This window comes from Protopterus annectens, chromosome 9.part0 (genome assembly GCF_019279795.1).
Source record: "Protopterus annectens isolate FY-2018-M chromosome 9.part0, PAN1.0, whole genome shotgun sequence".
NCBI lineage: Eukaryota > Metazoa > Chordata > Ceratodontiformes > Protopteridae > Protopterus > Protopterus annectens.
Genome location: NC_056743.1, coordinates 290,831,635 through 290,854,867, shown reverse-complemented (window position 1 = coordinate 290,854,867; position 23,233 = coordinate 290,831,635). Strand labels below are relative to the sequence as shown.

The window sequence follows — 23,233 nt, the reverse complement described above, 5'->3', positions numbered from 1 at the left end:
TTATTTTTTTATTTTTTTTCTGCTAGGGCAGGTCAAGAATCCTTATGGTGTCCTGGGTCTTGGCTCATCTGTGCTTCCATATTATGGAGATTTCTTATTAAATGCCCACTTCCCTTTCCCTACCCATCATGCTCATTGTTTTTACATTTGAGGATAACTCCCCTCCTAGGACTTACCCCCTTAAGGAACACATCAAAGGGCATAATCCTACCATGGATGGGCATGACCACCCCTTCCCTACCACTCTGTCAGTTGCCCAAGCCACTAATTAAACCTGGGTTGACTAGGCCACTGTCAGGAATTTATCCATCTATGCCACCAGAGCAGCTGTGATAGCTACTCTTTTTGAGGATTTTTTAAAGGATTTATATAATTTTGTGTCAAAAATCATCATTTCTCTGTCTCCAGATTACTTTGAAAAGGGCAAATTAGCCAGGGAATTAGTTGTTTGGTAGTTTGTCATTTAATCTGCAATTGAGAGCTACTTTTGCTGTGCTTTTACATTATTTAATTCCATTATCATCCATCTTGGATTTGAAGGTGTTTACCTGGTCTCTCTAAGTTGGAAGCACTCCAGGGAGATCAGAGTATGTTTATTGGCTGGAGGCCTTAGGAGTCCGTTTACAAGCTTTTTTTCTCTGCTATCAATTAGAAGAGTTTGCATAGAGCTGCCCACCAGCAGTAGCTGTTATCACTGTACGATTGCAAACACAAAGACTGTAAAATTTACCTATAAAGTTAGAATTATATCCAAAACCTGTTAACAGCATGGCATTGAGTAGAATTAAGCTTAGAGCAGACAGCTTATGCATTGAATAGCATTACCATATCCTAGCACTATATAACAACTTGCCCTGAATTCCAAAAACTACCTTAAGAGATCCCTGTTAAGAACCAATCCCTAATCCTAAATAGCTCACCATGTTACTGGACTGGACAACATGAATATGAAATTTCCTAATGACTCTATGGACAGCTTGGTAAACTTGGGCATCCTGAGGCAGTGTTGCAATTTTCTCATGTTCTCAGACAACCAGTAAATCATTAAAGAAAATACAGTATGCAAGAGACGTAAATACACAACTTCCTTGGAAGCAAAACCTCCCATATAAATGAGGTTGTAAAAAATACCCACACTATGTCCCCCACACATACAGTTCACCATTCATACAGATTGTCTTATGCTAAGGCGCTTAAAAGAAACCATCCCAAATCAATGCCATATAACAGCAGCACTGCTCTTCATCAATACCTGTAACACAAACAACAAAAGAAATACCAAACATCTCACATAAGCCTACACCCAATGGTGCCCCAAGAGCAAAGCCCATAAGGCAAGCATATACTTTACCCAGTACATTTGTCAGTGGGGACTCCATTGTGGGACACACAGATGCTCTACTCATCAGGTTAGACAAGAAGATAACACATAGTTGTCTCTCTGGAGACAGGATCCATAATATCATGCACACGATCAAGTCCCTGCTCCTCAGGTACCAATACGATTGTATCATAATTCATGTGCGTGTAAGTTACCTGAGATGTACCTCACTGGACAATATAAAAAGATACACAATGGATGTCTCAGAATATTTGTCACAGATGGGTACAAGCCTTACACTGAGCATCATTCTACCTTCACCAAGGATGATGCCACAGTACGAACATAAAATGTTCAGTTTTAATAATCGTCTTAGCTTCTGGCATCACTCCCAGGGAATCAAATGTCTTTCAGCATTCAAGGACAGGGTCAACATACCACAAAGCTTTGGCAAGAATGGCTAGAACCTGTCCCCCCTAGGCTTTCAGACATTGACTAAGACTTTATCCACTTCCTTTGAATTTTGTTTAGGCAATGCCAAAAAGGCAAAACTACCAACATTGTAAAAAAAGTCTCCAAGTGACCTTAAGGTATTACTCCTCAGTGCTCGTAGCCTAAACAACAAAAAAAATCCACACACTTCCAGGCCTTCTCACTCTACAGAATGTAGACATCTGTACCATGACTGAGACTTGAGTTATAGTTGTAGAAAGTACTCCAGCAGTGCATGGTGACAGTGCCTTTCACACATTTAGACCAAAACAACATAAACAGAGACCAAAGGGGAGGTGTCTCAATCTACGTTAGCAACAAACATACCTCCAGGTTGGTTAAACAGGATGATACCATGGAGCTCATCCACATGCAAGTCACCACAGATAAGGTCTCTTACCTTACCATGGTTAACTACAGGTGACCAACTATGCCTCTAGAGTCTCACAACTGTAACCTAAACTTACTAATAGTGCTCAAGATGCAACTAAACACCCTATCCATGGGTTACTTTAACCATCTCTCTCCAGAATGGGAAACTTACACTAACTCAAACTCACAGACAACATTTCCTGGACTTTATTAACACAAACACCTTGGAACAGACAGTGCAAACTCCAGCCAGAGCATCAAACATACTGGATCTGGTACTCATTGACATTGGGAGAGGGTTGATTATAGCCCCTACCTATCCTTATTTTGAGTGAGGTCAAATCACAAAGCTGTCTCCTTTGAAACAAAAATCAACCCAGAAAGAGTTAGGAAAAAAGTTAGGAACTATTGTAGGGCAAACTACATCCTAGCAAGTGTCACTTTGTGAAAATTCAAGGTCCCCCTAACAACCAGACCACAGCTACCTATGAAGAATTATTAAAAGAGTCCCTATACAAAACGTGAATGGCTACATAGAGGTTGCCATACTTACCATCAGTAAACCCAAAACAAACACTAAAAACAAACTCCGCTGGTGGAATTCTCCTATAAACAGGGTATACAATAAAACAAAAAAAAAAATTGTAGCCAAAATTAAGAACAGCACTGCCCCTTAAAGACAAATGCTACCTTATACAACTAAACAAGAAACTAAAAGGGTTTAAGTAAGTCCAGCAAGGCCAACTGTGAGGTCAAGATAGTTTTGCAGGCTAAGGTCAATCACAAGACCTTCTTCAGCTAAGTCCAAAACCTTAAAGGTAGCACACAGCAGTGTGCTAAACTGGAGGTGATCAATACCATCTTCACCTATCAGGGCAGTGTAGCCAATCTATGGCTGATAAATTAAGCTCAAACGTAACTCCCCACACCTCCCAACTCCTTCAAGAGAAATACCCTCCAGCATAGTTCCCCCAACTATTAGCAGGGACCAGGTCCTGGCAGCACTCACTAAAGTCAAGAACACTGCCCGTATGGGTCCCAACAACATTCCTGATTGCCTCCTGAATAGTCTACAAAATGACCTATCAGGACCATGTGAGGCACTCTGCAACTACAGCCTTGAAACAGGCTACATTCCCAGTGAATGGAGGACTGCAACACTCATTCCTCTCCTCAAGGCTGGGCCATAAACTGAACCAGGAATCTACAGGCCCATCAGACTAACAAGCTTAGCATGCAAAGCTATGGAATGAATTATTATGAAAATGATAAACAAGGATATTGCTATCCTACACAAAATGGAACCATCATAATTTGGCTTTGGTAAGGGAAGGTCATGTCTATATAACCTGAGAAACTTCTTTGAGAGGGTCACAAAGGCAACGGATGAGAGTAAAACAGTGCAAACTGCATATCTTACCCTAGCCAAGGCATCCAGTACAATACTCCACTAAGGTATTATCTTAACCTAGCCAAGGCATCCAGTACAATACTCCACTAAGGTATTATCTTAACCTAGCCAAGGCATCCAGTACAAAACTCCACTAAGGTATTATCTTAACCTAGCCAAGGCATCCAGTACAATACTCCACTAAGGTATTATCTTAACCTAGCCAAGGCATCCAGTACAATACTCCACTAAGGTATTATCTTAACCTAGCCAAGGCATACAGTACAATACTCCACTAAGGTATTATCTTAACCTAGCCAAGGCATCCAGTACAATACTCCACTAAGGTATTATCTTAACCTAGCCAAGGCATACAGTACAATACTCCACTAAGGTATTATCTTAACCTAGCCAAGGCATCCAGTACAATACTCCACTAAGGTATTATCTTAACCTAGCCAAGGCATCCAGTACAATACTCCACTAAGGTATTATCTTAACCTAGCCAAGGCATCCAGTACAATACTCCACTAAGGTATTATCTTACCCTAGCCAAGGCATCCAGTACAATACTCCACTAAGGTATTATCTTAACCTAGCCAAGGCATCCAGTACAATACTCCACTAAGGTATTATCTTAACCTAGCCAAGGCATCCAGTACAATACTCCACTAAGGTATTATCTTAACCTAGCCAAGGCATCCAGTACAATACTCCACTAAGGTATTATCTTAACCTAGCCAAGGCATCCAGTACAATACTCCACTAAGGTATTATCTTAACCTAGACAAGGCATCCAGTACAATACTCCACTAAGGTATTATCTTAACCTAGCCAAGGCATCCAGTACAATACTCCACTAAGGTATTATCTTACCCTAGCCAAGGCATCCAGTACAATACTCCACTAAGGTATTATCTTAACCTAGCCAAGGCATCCAGTACAATACTCCACTAAGGTATTATCTTAACCTAGCCAAGGCATCCAGTACAATACTCCACTAAGGTATTATCTTAACCTAGCCAAGGCATCCAGTACAATACTCCACTAAGGTATTATCTTAACCTAGCCAAGGCATCCAGTACAGTACTCCACTAAGGTATTATCTTACCCTAGCCAAGGCATCCAGTACAATACTCCACTAAGGTATTATCTTACCCTAGCCAAGGCATCCAGTACAATATTCCACTAAGGTATTATCTTACCCTAGCCAAGGCATCCAGTACAATACTCCACTAAGGTATTATCTTACCCTAGCCAAGGCATCCAGTACAATACTCCACTAAGGTATTATCTTAACCTAGCCAAGGCATCCAGTACAATACTCCACTAAGGTATTATCTTAACCTAGCCAAGGCATCCGGTACAATACTCCACTAAGGTATTATCTTAACCTAGCCAAGGCATCCAGTACAATACTCCACTAAGGTATTATCTTAACCTAGCCAAGGCATCCGTACAATACTCCACTAAGGTATTATCTTAACCTAGCCAAGGCATCCGTACAATACTCCACTAAGGTATTATCTTAACCTAGCCAAGGCATCCAGTACAATACTCCACTAAGGTATTATCTTAACCTAGCCAAGGCATCCAGTACAATACTCCACTAAGGTATTATCTTAACCTAGCCAAGGCATCCAGTACAATACTCCACTAAGGTATTATCTTAACCTAGCCAAGGCATCCAGTACAATACTCCACTAAGGTATTATCTTAACCTAGCCAAGGCATCCAGTACAATACTCCACTAAGGTATTATCTTAACCTAGCCAAGGCATCCAGTACAATACTCCACTAAGGTATTATCTTACCCTAGCCAAGGCATCCAGTACAATACTCCACTAAGGTATTATCTTAACCTAGCCAAGGCATCCAGTACAATACTCCACTAAGGTATTATCTTAACCTAGCCAAGGCATCCAGTACAATACTCCACTAAGGTATTATCTTAACCTAGCCAAGGCATCCAGTACAATACTCCACTAAGGTATTATCTTAACCTAGCCAAGGCATCCAGTACAATACTCCACTAAGGTATTATCTTAACCTAGCCAAGGCATCCAGTACAATACTCCACTAAGGTATTATCTTAACCTAGCCAAGGCATCCAGTACAATACTCCACTAAGGTATTATCTTAACCTAGCCAAGGCATCCAGTACAATACTCCACTAAGGTATTATCTAAACCTAGCCAAGGCATCCAGTACAATACTCCACTAAGGTATTATCTAAACCTAGCCAAGGCATCCAGTACAATACTCCACTAAGGTATTATCTTAACCTAGCCAAGGCATCCAGTACAATACTCCACTAAGGTATTATCTTAACCTAGCCAAGGCATCCAGTACAATACTCCACTAAGGTATTATCTTAACCTAGCCAAGGCATCCAGTACAATACTCCACTAAGGTATTATCTTACCCTAGCCAAGGCATCCAGTACAATACTCCACTAAGGTATTATCTTAACCTAGCCAAGGCATCCAGTACAATACTCCACAAAGGTATTATCTTAACCTAGCCAAGGCATCCAGTACACTACTCCACTAAGGTATTATCTTAACCTAGCCAAGGCATCCAGTACAATACTCCACTAAGGTATTATCTTAACCTAGCCAAGACATCCAGTACAATACTCCACTAAGGTATTATCTTAACCTAGCCAAGGCATCCAGTACAATACTCCACTAAGGTATTATCTTAACCTAGCCAAGGCATCCAGTACAATACTCCACTAAGGTATTATCTTAACCTAGCCAAGGCATCCAGTACAATACTCCACTAAGGTATTATCTTAACCTAGCCAAGGCATCCAGTACAATACTCCACTAAGGTATTATCTTAACCCAGCCAAGGCATCCAGTACAATACTCCACTAAGGTATTATCTTAACCTAGCCAAGGCATCCAGTACAATACTCCACTAAGGTATTATCTTAACCTAGCCAAGGCATCCAGTACAATACTCCACTAAGGTATTATCTTAACCCAGCCAAGGCATCCAGTACAATACTCCACTAAGGTATTATCTTAACCTAGCCAAGGCATCCAGTACAATACTCCACTAAGGTATTATCTTAACCTAGCCAAGGCATCCAGTACAATACTCCACTAAGGTATTATCTTAACCTAGCCAAGGCATCCAGTACAATACTCCACTAAGGTATTATCTTAACCTAGCCAAGGCATCCAGTACAATACTCCACTAAGGTATTATCTTACCTAGCCAAGGCATCCAGTACAATACTCCACTAAGGTATTATCTTACCTAGCCAAGGCATCCAGTACAATACTCCACTAAGGTATTATCTTAACCTAGCCAAGGCATCCAGTACAATACTCCACTAAGGTATTATCTTAACCTAGCCAAGGCATCCAGTACAATACTCCACTAAGGTATTATCTTAACCCAGCCAAGGCATCCAGTACAATACTCCACTAAGGTATTATCTTAACCTAGCCAAGGCATCCAGTACAATACTCCACTAAGGTATTATCTTAACCTAGCCAAGGCATCCAGTACAATACTCCACTAAGGTATTATCTTACCTAGCCAAGGCATCCAGTACAATACTCCACTAAGGTATTATCTTAACCTAGCCAAGGCATCCAGTACAATACTCCACTAAGGTATTATCTTAACCTAGCCAAGGCATCCAGTACAATACTCCACTAAGGTATTATCTTAACCTAGCCAAGGCATCCAGTACAATACTCCACTAAGGTATTATCTTAACCTAGCCAAGGCATCCAGTACAATACTCCACTAAGGTATTATCTTAACCTAGCCAAGGCATCCAGTACAATACTCCACTAAGGTATTATCTTAACCTAGCCAAGGCATCCAGTACAATACTCCACTAAGGTATTATCTTACCCTAGCCAAGGCATCCAGTACAATACTCCACTAAGGTATTATCTTAACCTAGCCAAGGCACCCAGTACAATACTCCACTAAGGTATTATCTTAACCTAGCCAAGGCATCCAGTACAATACTCCACTAAGGTATTATCTTAACCTAGCCAAGGCATCCAGTACAATACTCCACTAAGGTATTATCTTAACCAGCCAAGGCACCCAGTACAATACTCCACTAAGGTATTATCTTAACCTAGCCAAGGCATCCAGTACAATACTCCACTAAGGTATTATCTTAACCTAGCCAAGGCATCCAGTACAATACTCCACTAAGGTATTATCTTAACCTAGCCAAGGCATCCAGTACAATACTCCACTAAGGTATTATCTTAACCTAGCCAAGGCATCCAGTACAATACTCCACTAAGGTATTATCTTAACCTAGCCAAGGCATCCAGTACAATACTCCACTAAGGTATTATCTTAACCTAGCCAAGGCATCCAGTACAATACTCCACTAAGGTATTATCTTAACCTAGCCAAGGCATCCAGTACAATACTCCACTAAGGTATTATCTTAACCTAGCCAAGGCATCCAGTACAATACTCCACTAAGGTATTATCTTAACCTAGCCAAGGCATCCAGTACAATACTCCACTAAGGTATTATCTTAACCTAGCCAAGGCATCCAGTACAATACTCCACTAAGGTATTATCTTAACCTAGCCAAGGCATCCAGTACAATACTCCACTAAGGTATTATCTTAACCTAGCCAAGGCATCCAGTACAATACTCCACTAAGGTATTGTTAACAAGCTCTCTGAGCTAGGCATAAATCCTTACATAACTAATTGGATTGCAAGCTGGCTCATAGACAAAAGTCAGGTTCGGTGAGACCACCTCCACCAAGAGACCAGTCACCAGCATAGTACCAATGGGCTCTCTGCTGGGCTTGGTCCTGTTTGGCATCTGCATTTCAGACGTCAAGGCTAATGCTCAAGGTCTCTGGCCTTTGACTCACCAGATTCACAGGTGACTGTAAATTGGGAGCTATTTTAGATCCCCCCCCCTAAAGCACTAACATCTTGCAAGATACAAACAAATGACTGGTGCCAAAGCCATGGCTTAAAACTCAGTGCAAAAAGATGCATTAGCAAAAATATGCATTATAATGCCCTTTGATAAACAGTCAACCCAAGTAAATTACTACATTGGTAATATTCCTAAGAGCTGACCCAGTAATAAGGGATCTGGGAACATTTGTAGACAGCAATCTGGCCTTTGACCAACACATAGCTAACACAGTAAGAAAATAATTCTATATAACCCAACTCATAGGGAATAGTATGGCATCTAGGTTCAAGGAAGTTATAGTACCACTTTAACTGGGCTTTATTAGCAGAAGCACAGCTGGCTCAACAACTAGCACCCTGTGCCAGTTTCCACAAACCAGCATCCTACCCCTCAGCTCTTCAAGTGGAAAAAAAATGTAAACTTACACATTCACCCCCCCTTGCTCTTCCATTGAATACAAAAAAAAAAAAAAAAACAGAACAGCTGTCCCACCTACTGACACACCAACTTTCTGTGCCCTGTCCCCCAACCCTCCTTTCACACATTTTATTGAAAAAGAAAAAGGTTTTCTTTTAAACTGTAGCAAATTGCTTGCTACAAATGTACAGCACACAGGTTTTATTAAAAACAAGAAAAAAAAGGAGAGATTTTCTTTTTTTTACTTGTAAACTATGGCAAACTGCTTGCAACACTGTTGCAAGCAGTTGTCACAGTTTAGACCACAACTGACTGAATGATAATGTATTTAAAGGGCTAGCTACAAAAAAATAGTCATCAAATAAATTAGAACAGTACTATATACTTCAAACCAATACGAGTATATAAAGTGCATTACTGCTAAAAACACATTTATTTTAAAATAAACATTTGTAAAAGGATTAAAAATATATAAATATACTATCTACAGTCATGAATTAAAAACTGTTATATACAAACTTCTATAAGATCCCCATGTCCATATATTCAAACCACTTTAATCACTAGGTTCTAAGCTCTAAAATGAGTTTCAGGGGGAATATTGTCGTTAATTCCTGGGGGTTAGAGGCATTTAACATCAGCTGCCATTTCACTTCTCTTTACTCTAATAATGTTTTTAGATCACCACCCCTTGGCTTAACTATTAATTTCTCCAATATTGCAAATTTGTATGTGTGGCATTCCAAACTGCTGGCCAAATGCCTATATAAAGCATTCTTAGTGTTCTGTTTCCTAATCTGGTACATGTGTTTGTATATTTTATTTTTCAGTGTTAAGCAGGACAAAACTACTCAATTCTAATAAAGTATTTCTTGAGAAGATGTTGAATCTACATTTTTGGGAGTCTTTATTGTCCACAGTTCTGTAATCTAGCCAGTGATAGTGGTTACAGGTTTTTTTTTGGTTTGTGGAGTTGCTTTCTGGTGCCGCTATTTGTGTGTCTATTACAAGCATTGCCATAAGAATTTATTATTCTTTGTTTTCCAAACATTGGAAAGACGTTGCCCAAACTGGGATTAATGCATGAGATGATGTGGCACTGTAACTCAAGACATGTAATAGCTACACTCTTGCATGCCAGTCTGGATACATAATCTATTGTTCAGCTTTTCCGTGGTACCTCATTCATGCTTAGAAACAACATCCTCTCCTTAATTATCTATAAACATTTTCTACAATTGTTTGGGAATTTCCTTTCCAAAGAGTACCTGCAATTACCTAGATCTGTAATCCATGCATTTCTCAAATCATGCTACTCTTATTTTTTATGTCACATATTATTAATTCAAAATCCTTTCACATGCTGAAATATTGTACTCTTCCTTGTTTCAGTCTCTGTCTCCATCATCTTTGTTGGAACTGCATACTCACATGTCGTATCTACACAGACCTCACTGCTTGGTTATTTCCCTATGTCCCTTCTCCACACAAAGAATGCATTGATATGTCATCAGTAGTTGTTTTTCTTCCTCGTTCATTCTTTTCTCTGATTTACACTGTTAGGACTGCAACCTCACAGTAACCATCTATATATCCAAAAGAGAGTTTTTGATTCAGAGTTGTTCAGTCAGGAGCAGCCTTAGGTCAACTGGCACCCTAGGCAAAAAGGCTCCATGGTGCACCCCCCACCACACCACCCAGTGCCCCCATCCTGGTCTACCTACACCAAATAAACACTGAAAAAGCACCCCTACCAGAGCGGCACCCTAGGTAGCCACCTAGTTGGCCTATCCCTAAGGTCAGCTATGTTTTCAGTATTGTCAGAGGCATAGCTGGTTCAATCAGCATCCTTTACTGATAACACAAGCCAGAGCATCAGCCTAGGTAGCTCTTCAAGTGAAGAGGAAAAAAAAAAGCACTTCCTTGTAGTAACCCAGTCATTAATGATGGGATTATTACAGTTATAGCCATGCCCCCCACACCAGCTAGCAATTCCATCAAAGAGCAAAAATGAATAAACGCACATCCCTGTAATAACCCAATCACTACATTGCTCAGATGATTACAGTTGCATCTATGCATCCACACGCCTTCCCCCAGCAAGCTCTTCCACTGAACAGTAAAGAAATTAAGAACAGTTCACTGTAATAATGTAGCCATCGACTTATTACAGTTAATATAACTCAACGCTATGTATTTCTTCAACTGAAGGCCTCCCAGCACTTAGGGCAATTGCCCCTTTTGTCCCACACTAGCTACACTTCTGGGTGTTATCCTTAATGGACTGAGTCAGTGATTAGTAAAAACTCCGTCCCAAATAAGTACATTCCATAGTCCTCATAGGTCCAATATGCTGCTAATCCTAATTTCTCTGTCTTTTGGGGTTCACTACAAATGCTTGAGTCCCAAGCACTCAAGAAACACTGCCTCAAACCCAGGGGACTCAAGCGACTTGTAGATCGAGTAGACAGCCACTTGTTTTTAAAGATGAATATAATTTTGGGTGAGCAACCATGAGGAGGGAGAAAGTAAAGTTGTGTACACTTACCATAAATGTAGATGTTCAAGTGTATTCACTGTTGCAGTCATCACCTGTGGGTTATCCCTGCTGTGGTAGCTGTCGGTCAGCCCAAATACCAGAGTCAATGTGTTTCTGCATCAGCTGCTGCCACCTGTAGACTGACGTCAGGTTGTCAGTGCCAAAAAGCAAGGCAGCTGATGCCATTACATCAGTTTTTCTTACCCTAACCAGTCAGGAGCCCCTGGAAATATGGTAAACCGGTCCTGGTGATTAACAACCACCTCAAGAAGCTTATGTCTCCCTAATGAAAGAGGATATAAGGGGGAAGGAGGGAGGGAAACCAAGACTGCAACAGTGAATACACTCGAACATCTACATTTATGGTAAGTGTACACAACTGTACTATGTTCTTTGTGTTTCACTGTTGCAGTCATCACCTGTGGGAGGATTCCCAAAGCTGAAGAGAAGGGTGGTAGGATTAGTTAGAGACCTAGGTATGGGTTAGGAGGCCCAGAAGCACTGCATAGGCAAACCCTGCCCTAGCCTTAGAGAAAAGATGAAAGTGGCAATGCTTTGTAAAGGTAGGGACCAAGGTCCAGGTGGCAGCTTCCAAGATGTCCCTGCTGGGAACTCCTCTGAGGAATACTGTGGAAGTGGAAGTGAAGGCTGCCCTAGTGGAATGGGTATGAACAGACTTAGGGGGAGGTTCTGCATGAAATCTGTAGCAGAAATGGATACAGTGTGATATATATTTGGAGATAGTCTGCTTGGAAATGGGCTTCCCCTCTGCCCCTAGGGCAAATCTGACAAGAAGTTGGTCCATTTTTTCTGAAGGGTTTAGTACAGTCCAGGTAGTATCTCAGCTGTCTGTGCACATCTAGAGAGTGCAGAATTCGTTCCCCCTTGTTTTGAGGGTTAGGGAAGAAGGTAGGCAGATGAATGGCCTGGTTGAGAGTCACATTAGATACCACCTTGGGCATAAAGGAGAGATTAGTCCTCAGGGAGACCCTGTCTGCATGGAAGATGATGGGCTCAATGGCCCTCACTGCCTGAAGTTCTGAAACTCTTCTGGCTGAGGTGATAGCTAGCAAAAAAGCAGTCTTCCAGGAGAGGAATTTCAGTTCTGCTGAAGCAGCAGGTTTGAAGGGTGGTAAGGTTAGTTTTTCAAAACATAATTAACATCCCAGGCTGCCATGGGAGGCTTTTTGCAAGGTCTGATATTAGAATCCCCTCTGAGGAATTGTTTAATCAAAGGGTGAGAGAACAGGGGCTGGTCTGTATTAAACTGAGCTGAAATGGCTGAGATGTGGATTTTAACAGAAGAGAAGTAGAGGCCACTATTGAGTAATTCTGCTACATAGTCCAGGATAAGAGAGACAGAAAGTTGTGAGGAACTGGCCCCCTCTGGACTGGCACCAGGAACAGAATCTTTTCCATTTCACTGTGTAAGATTTTCTGGTGCTGGGCTTTCTGGCCTCTGTGATAATGTCTAGGACCTGCTTGCTTAGTAGAAGCCCTTCTCTTAACTTGGGAGTATCAGCCATCCTGATAGCTTGAGAGTCTGCAAATCTGGGTGCAGCATTTCCCCCTTTGGGATCTGGGCAAGCTGCCTGGGAGGATGCAATGTCAGACTGAGCAGCAAGGGGTACCAATGTTGTCTGAGACAATCTGGAGCAATGAGGATGGCCTTGGGCCCCTCCTCCCTTATCTTGATGAGTACCTTGGGAATAATACACAGAGGAGGGAAATGCATACATGAAGAGGCAGTTCCATGGGAAGGTCAAGGCATCCACCTTCCATGCCAGTTGGTGATACTCCCTTGTGCAGAATTTCTTTAGCTGATGGTTGAGGTGCAAAGCAAAGAGGTCCACCTCTGGATTTCCCCACACTTGAGTGACTTGCACAAAGATCTTTTTATGGAGCTGCCATTCATGGGGGTCCATCAAGTGTCTGCTTAAGTGGTCTGACAGGGTGTTGTTGATCCCTGGTAAGTATTGGGCTATTAGGTGTAATCCCATGGAGGAGGCAGTCAGCCAGAGATTCATGGCTAGCCTGCACAGAGGGTAAGATTGTGTCCCTCCCCTGTTTGTTGATGTACCACATTACTGTGGCATTGTCTGCATTGATAAGGAGAACTCCTGGCCTGAGATGAGGTTGGAAGGATGTCAGAGCCTTTTGCACTGCAATCATTTCCTTCTATTTGATATGCAAGGGAATTTGTTGGGCATCCCAAAGACCCTAGCTGGACCTGCCTGCTAGGTGGGCACCCCAAGCGATGTCTGCAGCATAAGTGGTGATGGTCTGCCTGGTGGGGTGGTGAATGAAAGGGAGACCCTGTTTTTTGGCACAGGCCCCTGCCCACCAAAGAAACTCAGTCCTTATACAGGGGATCAGAGGGGGAGAGGTCCCTAGATGCTGTGAGTGGTGACACCAAAGGTTCATTAGATACCACTGAAGTTTCCTCATGTGAAGCCTAGCCAGAGGAATTAGAAGAATGCAAGAAGCCATGTACCCCAAGGCTTGCAGGAACTTCCTCGCTGTGAGGTGACTTTTGCATGTCAGCTGGGTAAAGTAGAGAGGCAGGAAGCTCTGCTTTTCTGGGGATAGGAAGGCAATTTGGGATGCTGTGTCCTCGTGGGGGGAGCTTGCTTTGATTTCTTCCTGTTGATGGTGAACCCCAAGGAAGTTAGGAGGGTTTTGACAAAGTGTAGGTCCTGGAGCAGCTTTTCATTGCTCTCTGCCTGAATGAGGCAGTCATCCAGATAAGGGTAAATCTGTATATTTTTCTGTTTGCAAAATGCTATTTCCGGGGTCAAACATTTGCTGAAAACTCTGGGAGGAGTAGATAAGCCAAAGGGAAGAGCAGAGAACTGAAAGTGCTGTGAGTCTGCTCTGAAACGCAGGAATTTCCTGCAGGACTCCCTTATGGAGATATGGAGGTATGCATCTTTTAGGTCCAGGGTCACTAACCAGGCATTTTTTGTCAGCATAGGCAGCAGTTGCTGCAGGGTTAGCATTTTAAATTTTTGGGGACAACCAGGGATGTGTTCAGAATGGACAGATCCAGGATGGGGTGCCAATTTCCCTCCTTCCTAGGAACAAGGAAAAGCCTGGAATAAAAGCCTTTGCCTGCTTGATCTGCGGGGACAGGTTCTACTGCCCCCTGGGCTATGAGAGTTTGGACACTTGCTTTAATGCCTCTGCCCACTGATTGGGAGGTAAGCCTGGGTACCCTCTGGTAATTGGGAGTTCATTGAAAGTGAATTTGTATCCCTGAAAAATGATCTTTAAGACCCATTGGTCCTTGGTTACAGACAGCCAATTTTCTTTGCAGAGGGACAGCCTTCCTCTGACCTTTTGGGTAAAAAGAGGGTGGGGGAGGGTGGGAATCATTGAGAGTTTTTGCCATAGAGGGATGGCTTAGAACTCTGCCTTAGAGGCAGCTGTGGTCCACTGTTTGGTTCTCTGTTCTCCCTGCTGTAGGAGACCTTGGTGGCCTGTCCCTGCAGGGCTTAGCTTGCCCCTGTCTGCTAGGTGCAGGAAAGGACTAGTGCTTAGAGGAAAAATTCATGCTGAATCTAGTAGGTTGAACCTAAAAGAAATCTTTTACTCTTTGCATAAATTTTGCTTTGCCTTCCATCTTTTTAAGCACCTCTTCTGCTTTTTCTCCAAACAAGTGGTCTTTATCCAAAGGTGCATCAATTAATTTAGTCATGACATGATCAGGTAGAGGTTGTTCATTCAACCATGCATGTCTCCTAATGACAGATCCAGACACTGCTGCCCTGCTAGAGGCTTCTAGTGCATCATATTCACAGTGTAAAGAGTGCCTTGCCACTTAACAAGTAGAGTGCAATAAATCTGCTAACTCCTTAGAATTGGCTCAGTCAGGAAAAGTAGAAATTGTTTGCTTTAATAGTTCCAAAGTGTGCTGTTAATATTTTAACATATGGAACTGACAGTCGAGAGCTCTGTTAGCTAAGGTTGCAGAGGTGTAAACTTTTTTTACCCCATCTGTCCAGAGCTCTAGCATCCTTATCAGAAGGAGTAGGATTCTTTGCAGAACTAGCCCTGGCTCCCTTGGGACCCTGTGTAATGACCTCCGTGTCTGCAGCAGGATTTCTGTACAAGTATTTGTGAGTGTCTAATACTCTGTTATATCTGTCTGGCTTACTGGGAGCAGGAGTTAGACAGTCCGGGGCTAAACTGGATTCATGGAAAACATCATCCACCACTTCTAAAGTAGGGGGGATGGCAATGGGTCTGTGCTGGGGAAGGTCTAGAAATTCTCTTAACCTTTTCTTAGACTGAGGGAAATCCTGGGATTCCCATTGGAAATGTTCCCTGAGAGTGTGGAAGGAGAGGTCTTCTGGTGGGGAGGCACAAGGGATGGATTCCTCTGCATCTGAATCCTCATAAGCAGTAAGAGATTGTTGTTCCTCTTCAAAATCTGAATAATCTGATTCCTCAGAATCCTGCTTTGTCAATAGTTCAGGAGAAGGGTGTCTTTTCCTTTTAGAAGTTGTGGCTTGACTGCCTCTGATAAGGGAAACATCTGCGCCTGGGGTGGAAGGGTGGGAGTAAGATGGTGACTACAGGTAGATTTTCTAGGGGTGGCCTGGCTTCTAGGTCTAAGAGTATTCATTGGTCTGAGGGAAACGGTAGTTGGGTGTGAAAATGGTTTCTGATGGGAATCGGTAGTGCAAAAGACCTCCTCAGAAACCGGTGCCTGAGTCATGGCTCCGGACCCAACCAAGGCAGAGACAGCCAAAGGCTCTGAAGATGAAGAAGATTTCTGCAACTTACCAGACTCCGAAAGGGTCTAGGCAGAGGCCTGCGTAGCAATCGCATCAGGCATCAGGGGCTGAGAAACCACATCACTGAATTCCGGAGAACTGATGACCTGCTTAGTGGAAGAGTCATCAGAAGGCTTAGCCTTGTGAGGTCTGTCTCTATCTTTATCTCTACACTTTTTAAGAGGCTCTACAGATTGTTGGCTGACTGACGCCATTTGGGAAGATGGAAGACAAAAATACATGTCTAGAAAAAGAGCTCTACCACGAATGTTTCTCACATTAAAGAGGGCACAGAACCGGCAACGGGCGATGTCGTGGTCTGGGCCTAAACAAATGACGAAGTATGAATGGAAGTCTCGGTGTGGGATCTGCTTTCCATAGGCAAGACAATTGTTATCTTTTTCGGACATTGGTTAGTGCAAGAAAAAGAGATCCCCAATGGGGTACTTAGCTTTAGATGTTTTCAGCTATGTTCTGAACTCTGGTAGTGACTGATTGGCACACTTGTGAACTGCTTCTGCTACAGGCTCCAATGCAAGAAAGACTGATATAATAGCATCAGCTGCCTTGCTTTATAGTATTGACGACCCGACGTCAGTCCACAGGTGACAGCAGCTGACGCAGAAAAACATTGACTCTGGTATTCGGGCCAGCCGAGGGCTACCACAGCAGGGATAACTCACAAGTGATGACTGCAACAGTGAAACATGAAGAGCATCTGCTCACATCTGGACAAAAATATGAGTTCAGGCAAGCAGCTGTGGGAAGGAGCAGGAGGGGGTTAGGAATAAGGAGTAGGAGGGAGATTTTAGTGTTGGGGGTGTGAAGGACGTTTTATGTTTTAGGGGTTGGAGTTTTAGATTTATTAGTAAGAAAGGAGTTTTAGGGTTAGGGAGTAGGAAGGTATTTTTAGCTTTAGGGAGGGGGGTTGGAGAGAATGTAGGTTTAGGGGGTAGGAATTTTACATTTAGGAGAGGGAAGAGAGTTTTTGGGTTATCTTAGGGTTCTGGTAAGGTTATCAGAGCTAAGTAGTTATGGGAGACTGACTTGTTGGGAGTTTGATCACTTGCCTATTCAATCAAGTGCCAGTGAGCAAGTGTATCACAATGTATTTACATAAATGCTTATAGCAGATTCCTATTTGTGAGTGTCTTTTATCACCATCTGATAATGGCCTGCTGAAATAAATATCATCTTTTGCTGGACATCTTGTATCTGCCCCATGCCGGCCCTCAGGCTAAATGAACTAAAATTTAGCTCTGTTACTATTCTACAATGTGTACAAAAACATAAAATAACTGTATTTGTTTTATTTCACAAGACTTTCTTTAACTTCTTGGTATTTTTCAGACCATTCATATGGCATTATTTACTCACAAGTTCCCTCAATGGTACTGTGATGCTTCTATTACAGTCAGCATGGAGACTGAAAGTGAATTAACCTTTATTAGAAAGTTTCTTAATTTTTTTGTATTCCTGGATGCTACATCATGTATGACTTTAACTTTTATAAAGACATCTGATATTTCATTGTCTGAGAATAAAAAAACTGCAAACTCAAACACAAGTTAGCATTTTTTGTGTGTGTGAAAGCCATAAAGAATTTGTAATGAAATACCTACCACACAGTTTCTGAGGACAGCAATTTTTGTCTTCAGCCAAAAACACAATCATCTCATCTGGTCTACACTGTGGTTCCTCAATGTCTGAGCAGTTGTATTCTACTGGGATAATGGTATCATTGTCACATGTGAAGAGACAGCACCCATCTACTGAAGCTTTCCATGTCTCTCCAGATGCCCGCGGTATTCCAGAACTGTCAGTACAAGCTGTCAAAGATGAAAATTAGTAGAAATGCATTATTATCATGGCAAACATTAATTCTACCTCCAGTTTATTAGTATAAAATATTAGTTTGCTAGTATTATTAGAATATGTTTTTTATTCAAGTTAAAACAAATGAGTTAATCTTCCTTCTTTTATTCAGTCAATGTGCTGCAAATGCCACACGTTCTGAAGGCTATATATGACGCAAGGAGGTAACATGACAAAGTTGAATATTTACAAATTGATGAGGCTATATTCATTAATGTCAGTGAACAATCATTCTAATACTGGTTTCAGTATTCTGATCCAGGTTGTCCATGTATTCCTTTTGTGTCTACTCAGTATGAATAGCAATGAAAGAAATGTTGTACTACAATGGTCAAGCTTATTTTTTTTTTGCAAAGAATAGTTATATACCTTTGATCAAGATATCAGAAAAAAGCTGCTGATAACTCATTCATAAGACCAGGTAAAATAATGAATATGACAGATATAGTGCATGCTGCAGGAAAAAATAGTGAAATTTCTATACTTGAGCTACATTCCTCTGACTAAACTCAAGGCTGTGACACTCAGATTAATGTAATATTTTCTATGGCACAGTTCCATAACAAAAAAAAGTATTCAAAGTTAATTTTGTGATATATCTGCTGCATTTTGCAGTCTTGGTAGAGCCCACATAGGTATTGTTATCTCTTAGGATTTACCCAAAGTGGAATTTATAGTGACTGGTGAAAATTTGATGAAACTTTGTTGATGATATGCAACTAATCATGGCGGGATGATTTTCCTGGTAGTCTCCTTGCACCTGACAAGAAGGCAGAAGTGAACAATGAAGAAGAAACAGCCAGACGTGATGGTCAGATGATCTGATGAGAAATAGAGAATGGCAAATGGCACTGTCAATGATAAAAGTATGAACGGTATTGTTGACTTGGTGATCAAACTTATCATCAACAATAATGCAACTCTGGAACATAACAAAGAAGACACAGAGTAATAGAAATCAAAACCCAAGAGGAAAAAACAAATTCAACCAAAGATGTTTGCTTTTTGGTTTTACATAAAATGGTAAGAATATATTTTATGGGTTTTGAAGGCTACCTGCTTGCAAGTACTTAACATCTAACCTTTTACTTATTCCATCAATTATGTACCTCATCACACCAGAACACTATTACATAAGCTAAAGAAAACACAATGTGAGATTAGAAAATATTTGCATTTTGACGATTTTTTTGAGCTATGACAGAGGTATAAAGAGGGAGTGAACAAACAACTTTATTATATAGTTGCAAGATGCATCCAGAGACATATCAGAATTTAATTTCATTTTCATAAAACTCAGTAATAAATATCTGTAATGATTTTTCCTCTGCAGTTTAGATTTCTTTAGCTAGTAATCAAAATTCTGGACAAAGTTGCTTTTCTGACAAGTGGGTGATAGCATTTTCCAGCTGTACTCTTTAGATTGAAGTAAAACATTTGTCAAATCTGGTTTCCACAACCAGAGATAATGGCATACTTTATGGAAGTGTCACAGATGTCATCTACTATGGCAGCTGGGGTTATCATATCTTCAAATAAATTACAATAAATCTAAAACCTCAGAACATGCCTATAAGAAAAATCCAACATGTTGTTTGGATTAATGCTAAGAGCAAGGGTTAATACAGGTGTTCTAAAGCTACAGAGTAAGATGGAATTTAAAAAGATATTTTATGTAATATAGCATGTGGAGACATGGGACAATATAAAGAAGCACAGGACAATTATCATTATAACATAGTATGCATACAGATTCATAATTACTTCAAAAGACCTGTTTGTATTTTTTTCTGATGCAGCTGACTTCTTTATACAGAAAATGCCCACTAATTTTGCATGCTGTGTATCTGTAACCCTCTTATGAGTGTTCTTTTAATTCAGGAATACCTGCATTGCTATCCTTTTTTCATTTACATAAATAAAATTGCTTCTGTCATGTACAACTGGGTCAAGATTAAAAAGAATTAAAAGGATTCCTGCACTTGACTACTAACCCAGTTACCAAACAAAAATAATTTTAAGTTGTATCTCTAGTTTTACCATACTGCATCTAACAGATTTTCCTGCACAGCTTTTATTTTTTTTGCTTAAGAAAATCAGTAGAACAACATATTTTACATCAATATATTTTACATCAGTATATATTATCTGGACAATGAGACGTATGAAAGCCCCAGTTGTCTGGCAATACTAAATGACTAATCCACAGTGATTTACCAGAAAATGAAATATTTTATGATGGGACAGGAGAAAATATGAGGCAAAAATCAAGGACTTTCTGCAAAATCTGAGACAACTGAGAAGCATGTTTCATGGTGTAATTCTATTTTTATCTAAGACGTTCCTCCACCACTTTCTTTGAGCATGGACTTTTAAGTTATGAATATTAAATTTTTAATGCATACTCTTTTTCAGGCATGTACTTTGGTAGGATTGTAACCAGACTTTTCTTTGCTTAATAAATACAAGGTCCCTTCTGCTTACTGTATATTTTAAATGCAGTAATTCTTACTCATTTCCACATTTTGATGTCTGGGTAGGTACCACCAAGCTATTGTTATCATTAATGATAGAATAGTAGCCTTGTGTTGAGATTTCTTGTCTAACTACTGAATTGCAAGCTGAATTTTGCTTTCAGATTTGCATAATTCTTCCTATTATAGCATGCTGATGTCAATTTTATATCACAATCTCAAGAAGATTATGCCACTAACTATATCAGGAATAGATACTGGAGAGACTAACCATTTTGCAGTTATGATTACAAAAAACCCATCATGACTAATTCTGCCATGAGTAGCAAATCGTTACTTTTTTCTGCTGACTTCTAGGAACTGCATCCTCACTTCAACTTATCCATATCTCAGTCAGTGTCAAAGTAATTACTATATCATATATTCCTTAATAACACAAAATTTAGTTTCCAGTTTGGATTTTCTGGATTTTAGTTATATTAACACTCCCTCACTTAACAGAATATGGCATGGTTTTCTCCAGCTCTGTCATTTCAGACAATAATTATATCCTAGGAATGTAATGATTCCCACTAATAACACACAACAAATTTATTCTTTTTTCCCCATTTTTGCCCCTGCCAATGCATTTCTTTCAGTGACCATCTGCTTATTTTCATTAATGCCCATGGTATTAACCCACGGGTTTGGTACCTCTTAGAACTCAGAACAGAGCTTCTTACAGCATCTTATGTGCTGCTGAGTAGGCAGGTCGCTTTTATTTTGTAATACTCTAATTTGGTAGAGTTGCTGACATCTCATATACCATCTCATGTGACATCAGATAAATTGAGCCTGGTACTCAAATTCTAAACTTTAACAGAAATCTTCCCTGCGGTTATGATATACCATATCACTGGGGAGGACCACATCACAGACAGAAATCCCAACCCGCCATACTGGAATGTGTTATCTAACAAAATACCACTCCTTCTAACCATACTCTACCAGCTTCCCCAGTCTCCAAGACACTAACCTGTCAGAGTTGTATGGATCATAGTCAGAGAAATATGCTTTATATCAAGGAACCAAATGAAAAAAGTTTGTCTAAAATGCAAAACAATGCCTGTAAGATACTAAATCCTGTTTCTGAAACATTCTGATTTGCATCACACATTTCTTATAAATTACTGCCTGACTTTGACATATGCTTCATTTGATATTCAACTGGTTCTGTAGATTTACCAGTAGTACTAAGGAAACCATGGTAAAAAATTTCTCCAAAGCCAACTTCATGCTTCTTAAGACAGAAGTGGCAAACTTCATGACACCCATGCAGATGGACAATACAGTTATGATAGCTGAATCCTACACAAATGCACTCTATAAGCACTTTCACGAGTGCATGGATTGTGCTATCCCAAACAGAACCAAGACACTATCCTCCAAAAAAAGGAAGCCAATCTGGTGGTCCCCTGCCATAAACAAACTATACAACAGAAGGAAGAAACTGTTGCAAAAGAGAGTAAAATACCATGAGTGGAGGAGCTCCCTGGTCAGCCTCAGTAAGAAGCTGAGATCCCTTATAAGATCCTTCAAAGCTAGCTATGAAAACAAAATCACCACTGATTCTAAGGGCAACCACAAAGCATTCTATAGCTATGTCAAGAATCTCAATGGCAACGCTCAGATCTGCTCTGAGGTACGGCACAATGGCATGAAAATCACAGAACCAACTGATATTGCCACCATCCTGGCAGATAGGTTCAGTGTTAACTTTACCCCCCTCTCACCCTCAAAGGGCCCATATCTATACAGGAAGAATGCAGAGTCCCTGTAATCATATCTATGCAGGTAAAAGCTGCACTCTCTAAAACCAAAAACACAGCATTCATAGGATCGGACAACATCCCAGGCTGCATTTTACATGAATTTCAGAATGAACTGGCTCTCCACCTAAGCACCATGTTCAATCATAGTCTCACATCAGGCTTTGTGCCCATTGAATGGCACACAGCAACAGTTATCCCACTCCACAAAGGGGAAGCCACAACTGATCCTGGGAAATATCGCCCTATTAGCCTGATCAGCCTGGTCTGCAAGGCCGTGGAACGTATCATTATGGAACTCATAAACAAAGACATCGGTAACCTCCAAACTCTGGACCCCACCCAGTTCAGGTTTGTGAAAGGCAGATCATGCCTTCTGAACCTGATCGACATCTTTGAGGCAGTCACCAAAGCTGTAGATGAGGGTAAGGTGGTTCACACAGCCTATCTTGACCTCGCCAAGGCTTTCAACACCATCCCCCATTCTGGAATTATAGATAAACTCACTAAACTAGGTATAAATCCCTATGTCACAAGATGGGTTGCCAACTGGCTCACTAACAGAACCCACACTGTAAAAGTTGCAGACTCCAAATCTGACTTCAAACCAGTGGCAAGTGGAGTACCACAGGGCTCCGTCCTGGCATCTCTCCTCTTTCATATCTACTTCTCTGAAGTACAGGCTAACGCAGTAAGCCTCTAGCTAATGAAGTTCACAGATGACTGCAAACTAGGAGCCATAGTTGAGCCCCCAAATGATGTGGACATTCTACAGAAGGGCCTCACTGAGACAGATGCCTGGTGGCAGAGGCATGGCCTCAAGCTCAATG

General features: G+C 41.0%; 1 protein-coding gene across 2 annotated transcripts in view; it reads right to left on the bottom strand.

Moving 5' to 3' along the window:
* OTOG (otogelin) overlaps nt 1-23,233 on the bottom strand; it is a 2,079,396-nt gene that overhangs the window by 242,055 nt on the left and 1,814,108 nt on the right. For both annotated transcript variants that reach the window (XM_044082876.1, XM_044082877.1), the window contains exon 44: nt 17,869-18,075. In XM_044082876.1, coding sequence (XP_043938811.1) covers nt 17,869-18,075 — 207 coding nt within the window. The remainder of the gene's footprint in view (nt 1-17,868; nt 18,076-23,233) is intronic.